The sequence below is a fragment of the Macrotis lagotis genome, chromosome 4 (genome assembly GCF_037893015.1).
Source record: "Macrotis lagotis isolate mMagLag1 chromosome 4, bilby.v1.9.chrom.fasta, whole genome shotgun sequence".
NCBI lineage: Eukaryota > Metazoa > Chordata > Mammalia > Peramelemorphia > Peramelidae > Macrotis > Macrotis lagotis.
Genome location: NC_133661.1, coordinates 139,679,840 through 139,694,060, shown reverse-complemented (window position 1 = coordinate 139,694,060; position 14,221 = coordinate 139,679,840). Strand labels below are relative to the sequence as shown.

The 14,221-nt window shown below is 35.4% G+C and overlaps 1 protein-coding gene across 2 annotated transcripts in view; it reads left to right on the top strand.

Annotated features, from left to right (window-relative positions):
* The window catches only part of IGF1R (insulin like growth factor 1 receptor), a 388,410-nt gene that overhangs the window by 57,960 nt on the left and 316,229 nt on the right, over nucleotides 1-14,221 (top strand). For both annotated transcript variants that reach the window (XM_074234180.1, XM_074234181.1), the window contains exon 3: nucleotides 13,019-13,564. In XM_074234180.1, the coding sequence (XP_074090281.1) occupies nucleotides 13,019-13,564 (546 nt within the window). The remainder of the gene's footprint in view (nucleotides 1-13,018; nucleotides 13,565-14,221) is intronic.

Below are 14,221 nucleotides of genomic sequence, written 5' to 3'. Positions count from 1 at the left end.
AAACTTAGTTGAGAATGTAGTTTTATCTTTTGTATTTATGTTGAAGGTTTGTAATCTTGAAGTTTATGTGTGAATACTCATGGTCCAAAGAAAATACAGCATGGCCAGAAACAGTATTTGTAGTTAGATTAATCTTTGTTTTATTTCTCCTTTTTCTGGGCAGTGAACAAAAACTCAAAGTTGTATTATTTATTGGTCTTTTTCTCCTGGTTCTGTCAGGGATGGAACAAAGGATGACTAGGTCTTCTGGTGTTGGAGGAAATCTCATGGCTAAGATGCTGTGGTGGCTGGTGTCTCTGTCGGGCAGGAAAGGGAAATAATTAAGTTATTTAAATTCACAAAGAGCCAGAGGAGTGTTATTAGATTTAGAACCAGATGTTGTTGTTGGTTCAGTTGTGTTCGAGTCTTTATGACCCCTATTTGGGGTTTTCTTGGCAAAGATAACTGGAGTAGTTTGCCATTTCTTTCTCCAGCTCATTTTAGAGATGAGAAATTGAGGCACACTTAATAAATACTTATTGACTGACTTTTTGCATCCATTCCCTTGTTACACTTATAGTTAGCAAGTTTTGCTTATAGAGACTAGTTTGATTCATAATTCTCCCCTCTCCCACTTTGTAGTTTCTCCCTAAACCCCTTTGGCAGTGGAGGGAATCCCCTCATGGATCCCTTTCTCTGATTCATGTTTTAAAATAATTGAAGAAATTGTCTCAGTTAGACAAAAGAAATGAGTATAACCTTTTTTCTTCATCCATGTTAACAGACCTCCCCCTCTCCCCTCAAAATCTATGTACCTCTTAGAGGGGGTGTGTAGACTTCCAGTTACTACTGCAATAGTAGTAGCTCAGTCAATGCATTCAGCCTTATATGGAAACTCTTTCCTTTGGGCAGCCCTGCAACGCTGAATGTTCCTGAAGAACCCTTTTCATATTGTGCATGACACCCTGTACTTATTCCTTAAACCTCTGTTTACAGCATTGCTCCCCATCCTCACCTCATTGTCTTTAACCCGTGATGAATTTCCACAAAGAATATTCACTTTTGAAATAGGTTTGCCTTTTCTCACTTCCTATTTTGCATATTTAAAAAAATTGCAGAAATTTCATCCTATTTTAGCTAGTATTTGTCCTCTATCAGTCTTTGGTGAAAGTACTCTCAGTCTGCATTTACCGAATTGTTTATACTTGAATCTCTGTGATATTGGGGTTGCCCTCGGTCATGCAATTTGGGGGTTTTAACTTCATGGGCCACCCCATCAGTTGGCAATTATACATTCTAAACACATGATTGTAGGGTGATTTTGGAGTCCTGGTGAGAAGTGAACTATTATATCATACTCTTGGAGATGGAACTGAATTGAATTGAGTGAAAAAGTATAATGATTAGGTGAACTTTATGAAGTTAAGAAAGCCATACTGGATCGCCTATTAGATGGAAATCTTATATCAGCAATTCTTATTCTTTTATGGTCTCAGGACCGTTACACTTTTAATTACTGGGGGCTGTGTTGATGTATTCTGTATTGTATTAGAAATTCAAATGTCTTAGTATTATCATGAAAAGAGGATACCCTACCACCATGGGTCTTGAGGACCCCCTGGGCTTCCCCACACAGAAGGCAACAAATAGTTCCAGCAAAGTTGCTATCCTTTATATTTTTATGCTTTGAATTGTTTAGCCACTGAAGAAAATCTGAGTGTAAAAAAAAAAGGATAAGTGACTTATGTAGAAAGCTTAGACTAAGTCTTTGAAGAATGAAGAATGGACCTGAGACTCCGGACTCTAAAATGTTTATGTTATTAAGTTAAGGTTGAGGGAAATGTTTCATAGGGAAAAGGAATGGATTTGTAAGTGTGGGAACAGCATGTCTCAGAAGAATATCCAGTCAAATTGTTTGATGAAGGGAATCACATGAGATAATAGATGTGAAAGCTCTTAGAAAATGTAACATGCTACAAAACTATTTTCAAAGTAGGAGAAAAATGGGAAATCCAAGAGAAAAGGAGAGACCTAACTTGCCATACACATTTAAAGTAGACACATAGGGATTATAGAGAGTGAGGAGATTATAGGGAGTGAGAGAGACCTGAGTTTGAATTCTTCCTTAGACATTTACTAGCAAGTCACTTAACCTCTGTTCATCAATTTTCTTATCTGGAAAATGAAGAAACTAACAAAATCAAGCTCATGGAAGTTGCTATTTGACATTCAAATGAATGAACAAACTTAAGAGCTCTGCAAACTTTAAAATGCTATATAAATTCTAGATTTTTATTAAAAAAGTTGTTTGCAAGATAAGAAAAAAATGTAATAAAAGGGGCAGGGTCTGAGAAACTCGAGCAGACTAATAGCAAATGATGCCATGAAGTGAGAAGAACCATGAGGACAATATCTATTTAAAGATCAATATGGTAATAAAAGAATAATTTTGAAGTACATAATTAAAGCTGATTAATTCATTGATCAACTATGGTCCCAGTGGATTGATGATAAAGAATGATACATACTCCTTGACAGAAAGGTGATGGACTAAGAATTTCTCTCTGCGTCACTTATTTGTATGTCTGTGTATACATATGTATTTATATATACATACATATGTATATATTGGATAGTGGACAGTGTGTTGGCCCCAGACCTAATTCTTAACATAATTACTAGAAAAAGTTGAGCATTTATAGTATTCTAAATCAAGGCGTAATTTATATAGCTATCTTAGCCTGTTCAACTCTATACCTTCTCTCATTCTCTGTCACAATAATCTATAACATTCATTCTCATTGTCATATAAATGATGGCATTTGAAGTTTTTCAACTTCACAAAAACATAGCCTATGCATGAATTGTGTTTTTATTGGGTGGAAAAATTGTTATAAGATGGCATGATGTTTTCAAGGCTTTTACAGTTCTTAGAGTCAATGCCATGACTGATTTATTGGTGAAACTGTATTATCTTGAGGTCATTCTGGTACATTTTGTAACTAAATCTGCCTTGAAAAAATTTCAAGAGGAGCTCATCTTATGTTGTTTCATTTAATGGGTAGTCTTCAATCTAAAATAAAAATTCTTATGTATTTTTAATGCTAATCAGAAATATTAGCTATTTTAAATAAATGTGATTAAATTAAAAAAGCTAAAATGCTTTCAGGAGGAGCATTTAAAAATAGAGAATTGAAAATAATATTGAACAAAGATATTTCAAGATCAGAAAAGGATTTTGAACACTCTTTCATGCTTGGAAAGTAGGTAAAGTTTTGTTGGTTCTTACATAGATCCAGGAAAATGTTTTTCCTACTATTGTGTTAAAAATTTAAAAACCTTTACTCCAAAACATGCCATCTAGTCAGCAGATGTTTTAAGTGGAAGGGCCTGAGGGACATGTATTAGTCTCCCTGGGTTCTTGGATTCTCTTTCAAATATCTTTATCTTAATTGGCATGACTGGATGTAGACATTTCACCATTGTTATGTGAGCTCTGTGCTAGTGTCTACTACTCATTGGGGCTATTTCATATTAATATACTATCATTCTCAAGCTAATTTCATTTTATGGATATGTGTCTTTCTAAGACTAAATGGTTATTATCTGTTAGCAGGGAAGAAAAATTGAGAATTTGACAAATTGTACCCAAGTTCATACTTCTCTTTCCAAAGGTAATTGTCTGTACAAGAAAAACCTTATTTTTTTGGTTTTTGCCCTTGGTAAGTGAACATGTTGATTGATATTGCTTCCTTGTGTGAAATTCAAAGACGCTGATGAAATGTGAACATAATCAATTAAGGAATTATATTTGTGTGCACTTGTGGAGGTCAAATTCTGTTTTTATCATTTTCATGACACTTCCACATTTTTCTGTATTTGTAATTTTTATCAAGAATGTTTTTGTTAGGCATTCTCAGTCAGTAGGATCTGGGACTAGAGTATACCAGGCATTTTGTCTGAATAGTAATTGGGAAACCAAAAATCACCGAATGTAGTGAGAAAAATTAGATTATAAACTCCTTGAAGTCAGGGACAATCTTTTGTCTCTTTCTGTATTCTCAGTCCTTCACATTGTGTCTGGCATATTTTAGGAGCTTAATAAATGTTTATTGATTGATTGACTGAAAAAGAGCTATTCTATCAGGCACACTTTTTTCCATATCTTCATTTGTGATCTTGGCCTTGTTGTGTGTTTTAGTTGATTTCCTCCCCTGATTTTTGTAGAGGGTAGATAGGTTCTTGTAGGATGTTTGAAGTGAAGGGATAAAAGGGAATAATTATTATAAAGGAAAATATCTACTAGGTTGAAGATCTCACTATCAGACTATAACTTTCACAGTGAATTCATAAGTGAAAAGTGATAGAAAGAAAATTAATTTTAAATAAAGAAAGTTTTGTTATTTTGCATGTAAAAGACATGCAAATTGGGTAAACAAAACCCTTTTTCTTTTTTCATTATGGAATTTGTTATCTTTTCAGTTGAGATTTTTGGTTTAGGTAATGTCTTGATTATAGGGTCTTAGTAGATGAATGCTATTTGCATTTTACTGGTATGTTTAGATTTTACAAGACTCTACATATGCCATCAGAAACCAGATATTTTTATGTAGTAATATCTGATCTCTTTAATACTAATACAGTTTCTTTGTTAATAATTTCCAGTTTATCCTAAATATGACTCATTTGTACATAATTGTTTATGTGTTAGACTGAGGTCCTTGAGGGTAGGGACTTTATTTTGCCTTTCTTTATTCTTGTTACCTACCTTTCCTCATTCCCCATTAGAATTATAATGTTAGCTCAAGGGTGGAAGCAATGTTTTTGCCTTTTTAGAAGTTACTACTTGTAGTAAGTACTTGATAAATGTTCTCTTTGTTTCTTTTTCTGTCTCCCTCTCCATCCCTCCCTTTTTTCATCCCTCCATTTCTCTATTCTTGTTGACTATTAATATCCTTAATACATTGTTATTTAACCTATTACCATTTATAACATATCTAACGTTGTCCTATGGATCTAACTGCTTCTTGTAATGTTGTTTAGTCTAATGTCATGTTTTTTGATGAATAAATTAATGAGAAAGTTAGGTAGGGGGAATCTTGATGATGAAAAAAAATAGGACTTGGGCTTCTTAAGAATACGGACTGCTATTTTTGTCCCTGTAACCCCAGCACTCAACTTGATGCTTTATATAGAGGAGTTACTTACTAAAGTGTTTTGTTATTAAATTTATATGACAATTTAACCAAATTGGTTAACTCTAGAATGCCTTTTCTGAATAAAACCATTCTGATATTCAAGACTATTTTCCCAGAACCTGCAAGGATGCATATAGCAAAGCTATTTCTGGAAACCTGTCTTTCACAATCGGGCTGTATCCATAAACTCACTAGCAAAGCTTAATGTCTAATAGGATTCTCTATTACTCTGGCTTATATTCTGGTCTATTCTTGCTCTGTAATTATAGCTCTTTGGGAGACTGTGGGGTATTATATAATGAATTTTGAACTTAAAAATCAGGAGAGATGTGGGTTTGAATTTTACCTCTGACACATTAGTTGTATGAGAGTTGGCTAGTTACCTAACTTCAGGCAATCAGTAATCATTCAGACAAAGTAGTAGGAATACAAAGACAAATGACTGTCACTATATCCAGGAGCTCATAGTCTAATGGAGGAGAGAGCTTGACAAGCCATATATAAGATGAAGTGGAAATAATCACTGAAAGGAAAGACATAGGAATAATTAAGAGGATCAGGAATGCTCTCCTATAGATGGTAGGATTTTAGGTGGATTTTAAGAAAGTCAAGAGGCAGAGATGAGGAGAAAGTATTCCAGGGACAGAGGCCAGTCATTGAAGATGCCTGAAGTTGGAGTATCTTGTTTCGAGTAGGCCAAGGAAACTAGTGTTACTGAATTTCATATTACATTGCAAATTGGGAGGTGGTAGTGGTGGGGAGGTGTAAGGTGTAAGAATACTGGAAAGGTGGTGGAATCAAGGACTTTGAAAATCAATCAGAGGCTATATTGGAGGGGAGGAGGCTTGTGGCTGACAGACCAACCAGCAGGCTATTGCAGTAGTCCCAATGTGAGATGATAAGGATTTACATCAGGGTGATGCCAAGAGTTGAGAAGGGGGATTGCATGAGACGTGACTGAACTTACTTAGCAGCAGTTTGGTGATAGAGATGTGACATGAGGCATCAAAAATCACACTGAGGTCTTGAGAATGGATGGTGGAGAGGTAGTGGTGCTGTTAACAATAATAAGGATTAGGGAGATGGCAGGGATTGAGAGGAAAGCAAATGAGTTTAATTTGGGACTTGTTGAACATAGAGTTTGAAAAGCTTCAAAGCAGCTTGAGATGTGAGACTGGCGGTAAACAGAGAAGTTTAGGGGTAGACCAATAAGCATAGAGATGTTCATTGAAACCATGGAAGCTGATACAATTATTAAGTGCAGTAGTCTAGAGGGAGAAGAGAAGAGGGCCCAGGAAAGAGCCTTGGGGGATGCTCATAATTACTGGCCAGACCTGGATGAAACTTTAGCAAAAGAGATAGCAGAGAGAGATAAGAAAAGTAGCAGGAAAATCAGGAGAGATTTGAGTTTGGAAAACCTACAGAGAAACAGTATTAAGGAGAAGAGATTGATGAAGAGTGTCAAAGACTGTCAGGGAGGATGAAAATTGAATATCTGACTATTGTTTCTCATCTGTGATAATTAATACTTTTGGTGCCTATTTCATATAGTTCTTATGAGAATCAAGTGAGTCATAATGCATATAAACCCTAAAGTATCATGTTACTGTGTCTTTAATGCATTTAAACCTTAAATTATTTTGCAATTGTCAGTTGTTATTCTCATTCTAGTGATTCCTTTTCTTGCTCTCTCCATCTGGACAAGTGGCATCCTTTCCCTCTTTTTTCCCCAGCTGTTTGGCTTCACAGATCCTTAGAAATGGCCTGATAAGTAGAATTTGACCTTGATCACTTTTCTTTTTAAACTCAACCATCAGCTTTCTTTTTTGCAAGTAGAGGAATTTCCTTGGAAGGTATCAGTTACCTTGTCTCTTCTAGTGTACTTTCTGATGGCACTTCTATCCTTGTCTAGACCAGGGTCCTTTCTCAGGCCCTTTTCAGAATAAGTCTTATCTCCTTGCTGTCAACCAAATATTTTCCATCAGTGCCCCTTAAATTAATTATTCCTTATGCATTTAATAAACAAATAAATATAGTTTATATATATAGTATAGCCTTCCTCAAGTATGACAAGAGCAGCCTAGCCCTTTGATCTTCTTATAATCATTTAGAATTTTCCAGTGACAGTTTCCTTTCAACTTAATTGTTTTTGGGGAAAAAAATATATAAACAGTAAAGAAAATTGTCTAAATCTGTAGGCCAACTTCTGTCTGTGAGGTGACCCTAGGCTACCATTTGCACGTTTTACCCCTTCCCCATTGTCAAACTTAGCTAGAGTTTCTCCATTTCTTTTTGTTTTTGTTGTGTTATTTATTGACCTCCAACAGTGTATATAAAGTATGTGTACTGTACAGAGTATTTTATGTGATCACTGATCTCTGTCATAGATTTCTTTTAGTGAAAGTTTTCCTTCCTTCTGTTTTGTCATTTTTGTATTTTATTGAGCATTTGTCTTCCTTTAAAGACAATGTAAAGACTTCATATTCCATTACTTCTCATTTATTTGACTTATTTATATGATTTTTTTTGCTTGAAAAGTATGGGAAAACTATAGTATTTAGTTTCTCCTGTATGATAAATACATTCTTTATATTATCTTATTTTTAGTACTTTTTCATTAGATTGTTTAAGCAAAATGCTGTATTCCTTTTCTTCTTTCCTGTTTGCTAATTATTCTTCATGGTCAGGGTTTCCTTTTTCTGTCAGTGTCACAAAACACCAAGGCCTACAGTGTAACAGAATCCAAAATCAACTGAATGTTAGGCTTAGTTCTTTGTACCTTGTGGTTTGGGTTCTTTCCCCCTCCCCCTTTTAGGGAATGAGTTGATAGTTTCCTCTTTCTTTAAATGAAAAAAGAGTGTTAGTTTTGGAGTCTGCTCTTGTCATTCTATGTAGACAACAATTAAGTCTTTATTAATGTGGTCTCTTAACTGAGAGATCTTCTCTGATTTTTTGCCTTAATATAGATTTATATTAGTTTTGAAGGGTTAGACAGGAGGAGGGAAAGAAGTGAACCAGAGTTTGTTCTCTCCATGTGAGCGTTTTGTTCCAGATGTGAAATATCAGAAAAATAAGTTATTAGGCTTGAGACTCTCTGCCTAGATAGTGGATTTTCATGGTCTGTAGGTAATGATTTCAAATGCTTTGACTGACTTAGATACCTAATACTTTATAACATGAATCAACATGATCTATGACAAAAAAAAATAAGTGTTCTGGCATAAGTAACATACTGTGTGTGGTGGTTTTTCCCCTTCTCTTTTTTGAATGTTAAATGTTCCTGGTAGATCTTGATGCTGAAAGAAATGGATTAAAATTCTTTTGGTCTGGGTAGGGTTTAAAAAATTAACTTTGGTTAACAGCTATTATAGTATGGTAGAAAATTGAGGCACCAGCATTTAATTCCATCTTTGTCAACTAAGTAATGAGTTGTATGATTGTGAGCAAGTTATTAAACCTCTCTGGTTCCTTCATTAAACTTCTCAGTTCTTTCATTTGTAGAATAGGAGGGCTGGACCAGATAACTTCAAAGTTTTCTTCAGTTCTGAATTCTGTGATTCTAACATAAAAATCCCTTCTCCTTTTGTATTTGTCTTGTTGATATTATGGTACTCATTGTAACCATCCTCATTCAGGTTTCAGTCTCCTATAATAGTCTCCAAACTGATCTTCTTGCCTACAGTCTTCTTCAATGAATATCCATTATACTACTGTAGAAATAATCCTTCTAATACATAAATCTTATCTCATTAGTCTCCTACTCAAAAACCCTGAAGAAAACATAACAATGCAGACCTGGCATTTGAAGCTTTCTAATTAAGCTAATTCATTGGGCAGGCTGGTGGTAGAGTAGAGTGCCAAGCCTAAAGTCAGGAATATGGCCTCAGACAATTATTAGACCCTGGGGTAAGTCATTCCTGTTTGCCTCAGTAAAGTAATCTGGAAAAGGAAATGGCAAACAATTCAAGGATCATCACTAAGAAAATTTCAGATGAAATGATTCAATAACATTGTTGGTCTATCTCCTTCCTCCCCCTCTTTTTTTTAGGGTTTTTTTTTTTTGGTCAAGGAAATGGGGTTAAGTGACTTGCCCAAGGCCACACAGCTAGGTAATTATTAAGTGCCTGAGGCAGGATTTGAACTCAGGCACTCCTGACTCCAGGACTGGTGCTCTATCCACTGCACCACCTAGCTGCCCCCCATTGGTCTAACTCCAAACCTTCCATTTCACCTTTTCCAGTTAGAAAATATCAGAAATATTTGTTAAGTGTCTATTATGTTCAAAAGCACCATACTAGGTGCTAGGGGAAATACATTGTTTAGACAAGATGCAATAACTATTTTCAAATAATTTGCAATCTAATATAAGGATTAACTATCAACATAGATATCCATAATACGCAAGAATAATTATAGAAGAATCAATATCCTGCCATATATGTATATATGTATGCAGTTGTATTATATATATGTGTGTGTGTTTGTGTGTGTGTGTGTGTGTATGCATAGACACACATCTAATAGTCCTTGAAGTCCTCTAAGAGAGGAGACAACATGTACACATGTATATTTACACAAAGTATGTGCAAGATAAATACAAGGAGATTTCATGGGGGAAAGCAATAGAAGCTAAAAGTAAGGAATCAAGAACATATAAAACAAAGTACTAGTAAGTTTTAGATAATGGGTAATTAGAAATAAGACCACTAATCTGTATTTTAGGATCCCTGTGGGCCACATATTGACTTAGTTTTTAACTGTAATATCTAGATTTTGTTTGATTTTTAATTTATTTTTCAGAATATTTCCTATCTATATTTTAATCTGGTTCAGCAGTATGTGGGTTTGAAATCTTTGGTCTATAGTAGAATGACACCTTGCCTGGCAGTCTGAAGTTTTTGTTAGTTGAGCTAGTGATGGAGGAATGTATAGTGGCAAGGGCTGTTGAATACTCCCTCCCCTTGATCCTGATCTAGGTCTAGATTTGCCTGCAGTGGATATCTTGCTTTGTCTGCCTCTGTTGCTCTTAAAGACATTAGTTCATCTCTGGTGGCTTTTCTTCTTTGGTTCCTTATATTTAAAAATCTTTGCCTGTTGATTCTGACTATAGATTCCTGAAGGTATAAGCTAGCCAGATTGGTGGATACTACCACCTACCTCCATGATGATGAGCCTCTTCAGAGTAGATATATATCCTTCAAGAAGAAATTCTTCCATTCTTCAAATTTGCAGACCATTCTTTTTGACCTCGCCTATGCTTGTAATCATTTTTTATCTTTTAGTATAGATATTTATGTATGTTTCACCACATCCAGCCCTACTCATAAGTGTAAGTTTTGTGAGAGCAGAGACTAGTGGCTTAATGGCCTTTTAAATTTTTGCATCCCCAATGCCCAAGACAATTTATGGCCCACAGTAGAAGATGCCTATTCAACAAACATAGCAGACAGACTTGAAATTTTGACAGAAAAATAAAGCACTGGACTGACAATCAAGAGACCTGACTTCTATATCTAGTTCTACTCCCAACTTTTTTTAAGTTTCAGCCTTCTCATTTGTAAAAATGTGAGAGTATTATTAAATGATCTTTAAAAAGATCTAATTTAAAAAAACCCCTGTGATTATATTCATATGATTACCTTCCTTTTCCTTTCTCCTAATATTTGTCAAGATCTATTGATTTTTTAAATTTCACTTACATTTACCCTTCTCTTTTCATTCTGATGTAACCATCTTAACTGAATTTTCTGTTATGCTTCTTTTGTTTCTCCCACCCCAAGTCCCAGCAGACATGGACTCTTATAATAGTATTGAACTAACTACCAACTTTTCCCTCTTTTAATTTATCCTATACCTCACCCTATATGTTTTCCCCTCGAAAATTACTTTATTTTGAACTGTGGAATTATGGAAAATTATGGAAAAGAAGACTGAAACTATTGAAAAAGTTCATGTCAACTCAGGGCATTCCTCTCCAAGTGAAACTACAAATCATTCAAAGTATCAAAAAATTTCTAATATTTTACTCCCTTTTGCAAAAATGTGCTTTGACTTTTTGGTGTCTACTGAATAAAAAGTCCAAACGTTTTACCTGGGATTTGGGTCCTCTGCAGTCTGACCTAGTTATCTTTCACTCTCATGTCCTACTACTTTTTCACCTTTGTTTCTTGCTCATGTTCTTTGCTCTACCTCTACTTCCCTTCTCCCCACTTATCTTTCTTTGTTTTTCAAGATCCAACACAAAAACTCTTGCCTCTAAGGAAGCCTTTCTTGCTTTTTCTCTTCTACCACTCATATGACTCTCCACCTAATATCTGTAGTTATTTTATGTTTCTGACCTAATTTTTAACATGAAAGGACTGAACTTGTCTTCCCACAACCCTTTCATTTCTAAATCTACTGTTATTGGAGTGTAGCAATTGATGAACTGCATATTGAGAGGCAACATGAGATAATAAGAAAAGGGTAGGAAATTTGAAATGAGGAGACATATCTAAGTGCAAAGTGTGACCGGGGGTAAAACACAATCTTACCAAGCCTCAATTTCCATGTTGGTAAATGAGTATAATATCTGTAGTGTCTGCTTTTTGGAGATACTAAGTGTCAAATGAGATAACATGTATAGAATGATTTGCAAACTTTATGCATTTACATAGTGCCTACTGTGTAGCAAGCATTGCCCATTGTGACTATACAAATGTTCATTTGAACACAAACAACCCTGTGCTGATATAATTCCCCATTTACATTTGAGGAAATCCAAGCAAACTTAAGTTACTTGCCCAGTGAGTCTCTGAGGCAGCATTTGGATTTAAGCCCTCCTGCCTCTAGGACTAACACTCAATCTATTATTCAACTCTCCCTAGCTGTTTCTTAAGCAGCTGTAACAATTTCAGCTATTATCATTTTCCTAACTAGACTGTAAGCTCCTTGTGGGAATTGGTTGCCTCTCCATATTCACAATAATCCTGTGTGGTATTATACTTATAGTAGATGGTCAGTAAATACTATTGGAATTTGTGGATCAGAAAAACAGGTACAATCCTGAGAAGATTTAATATTAGTCTATCAAAATACTGAGAAGAGATGATTCAGGGTTGAGGTGGAAGGTGTTCATTTTTACTTAAAAAGTATCACAAATATGCTATAGACATCATAATCTTTGTCAAGAAATTGTTTTTGAGCCTGGTTTTGAGTTAGCTGTAGAATAGGCATAATTTGCTGAATTGAATCTAAGAAAACACACCAGGTAAAGCATCATTGAAGGGGACAGTTATATTTATAGGATTAATGCAATAGAAATGAGTGATCAGATGAATGGCATAGCAGGGTTTTAATCCTTTACAATGGGATTTGGATATACATTGGTGTTGTGAAAATGCGTTCTGGGTAACTTTGTGCAGAGCATGCCTTTATATAAAAGAAGACAGCATAACAGACTTTCAACCCCCACTAAGAAACCCCATCCTAGGATATTTTGTTCACTCTTTAGCCTGGATGGTTCCTTAGTATTGTGTAATAATTGATAATATTTGCAGTAGTGTTGCTGGATTTTTTTGGGGGGGGGCTCTTCCTCAAGAACCAAGGCATTATATTTTCATTAGGAAATATAGACCAACTTAAGTTGCAGAACTCAGAAAAGAAGAATAAGTTTTCAGTTCCATGCCTAAAGTTGGTCAACAATTATATTTTTATTTCTTTAATAAAAACATAGATTTCTTGGAAAAGAGTGACCACATTCTAGGGTTGGTAATGTTTTCAGAGAAAATATTTCCTTTGACTAAAGTGTGTCTTGCCTTTCCCCTCTCTTCTTCTTCTTCTTCTTTTTTTTTTACTTCTAGTTTGTGGGCCAAACATTGACATTCGCAATGAAATCCAGGAGTTGAAGCGACTAGAAAACTGCACAGTCATTGAGGGCTACCTCCGAATTCTACTGATCTCCAAGGCAGAGGACTACCGGAACTTCCGATTCCCAAAGCTCACAGTCATCACTGACTACTTGCTGCTTTTTCGTGTGGCGGGCTTGGAGAGTCTTAGTGACCTCTTCCCTAACCTGACGGTCATCCGAGGGAGAAACCTTTTTTATAACTATGCTCTGGTGATCTTTGAGATGACCAATCTCAAAGAGATCGGGCTGTATAACCTTAGGAATATCACTCGGGGGGCCATCAGGATTGAGAAGAACTCAGACCTCTGTTACCTCTCAACTGTGGACTGGTCTTTGATTCTGGATGCTGTATCTAACAACTATATTGTGGGAAATAAATCTCCAAAGGAGTGTGGGGACCTTTGTCCAGGGACAATGGAAGAGAAGCCATTGTGTGAAAAGACAACCATTAATAATGAGTACAACTACCGCTGCTGGACCACAAACCACTGTCAGAAAAGTAAGAGTTAAATAAACTGCTTTTAACCTCCTTTCTTTCCTCCTCCCTCTGCTTCCCTGCCTTCTTTCTTTATATAAAAGTAAATAACTCTGGTAATCCAGGTGGCTGTTTCGTTTAATGAATTAGTATGCTAAGTATTTCAAGCTTTTTCCTAATGGAGAAATCTCAATTGTAATTCTTTCCACATCTTAGACATTAACATGTGACAATTACAACTGTTTGGCTTTTAGACTTTATATAATATAATATATACATACATATGCTCAGGCCCAGAAAGATTACCTTATTTAAACTTTGTATGCCACTTGAGAAAAATGGCACTGTTTACATTTAGTAGTTTCATAAGACTTGTTTTTGGTTGGGGTTATATATGTCTTTATTGGGACAGATGGTTGTGGCGAAAAGTTGTGTTGTCATTTTTATGGTACTCTTCAACATGTGTTCCTGGATTGTGATTACAAAAAAAAGGAAAAAATTAAAAGTTAAATCTAAACCCATTTGGAAGGGTTAATTTCTGCTTCACTTAAGGTGGTGATCCCACAACTTTTAAAGTTTTTAGTGAATAATTTGCTTTGATTTCACAGGGACAGAGTGTGTCTGAACAGAGTGATCAGGATGAGAGGTAACTAAATTGGAAGTTAGGAGATTTGAGTTATA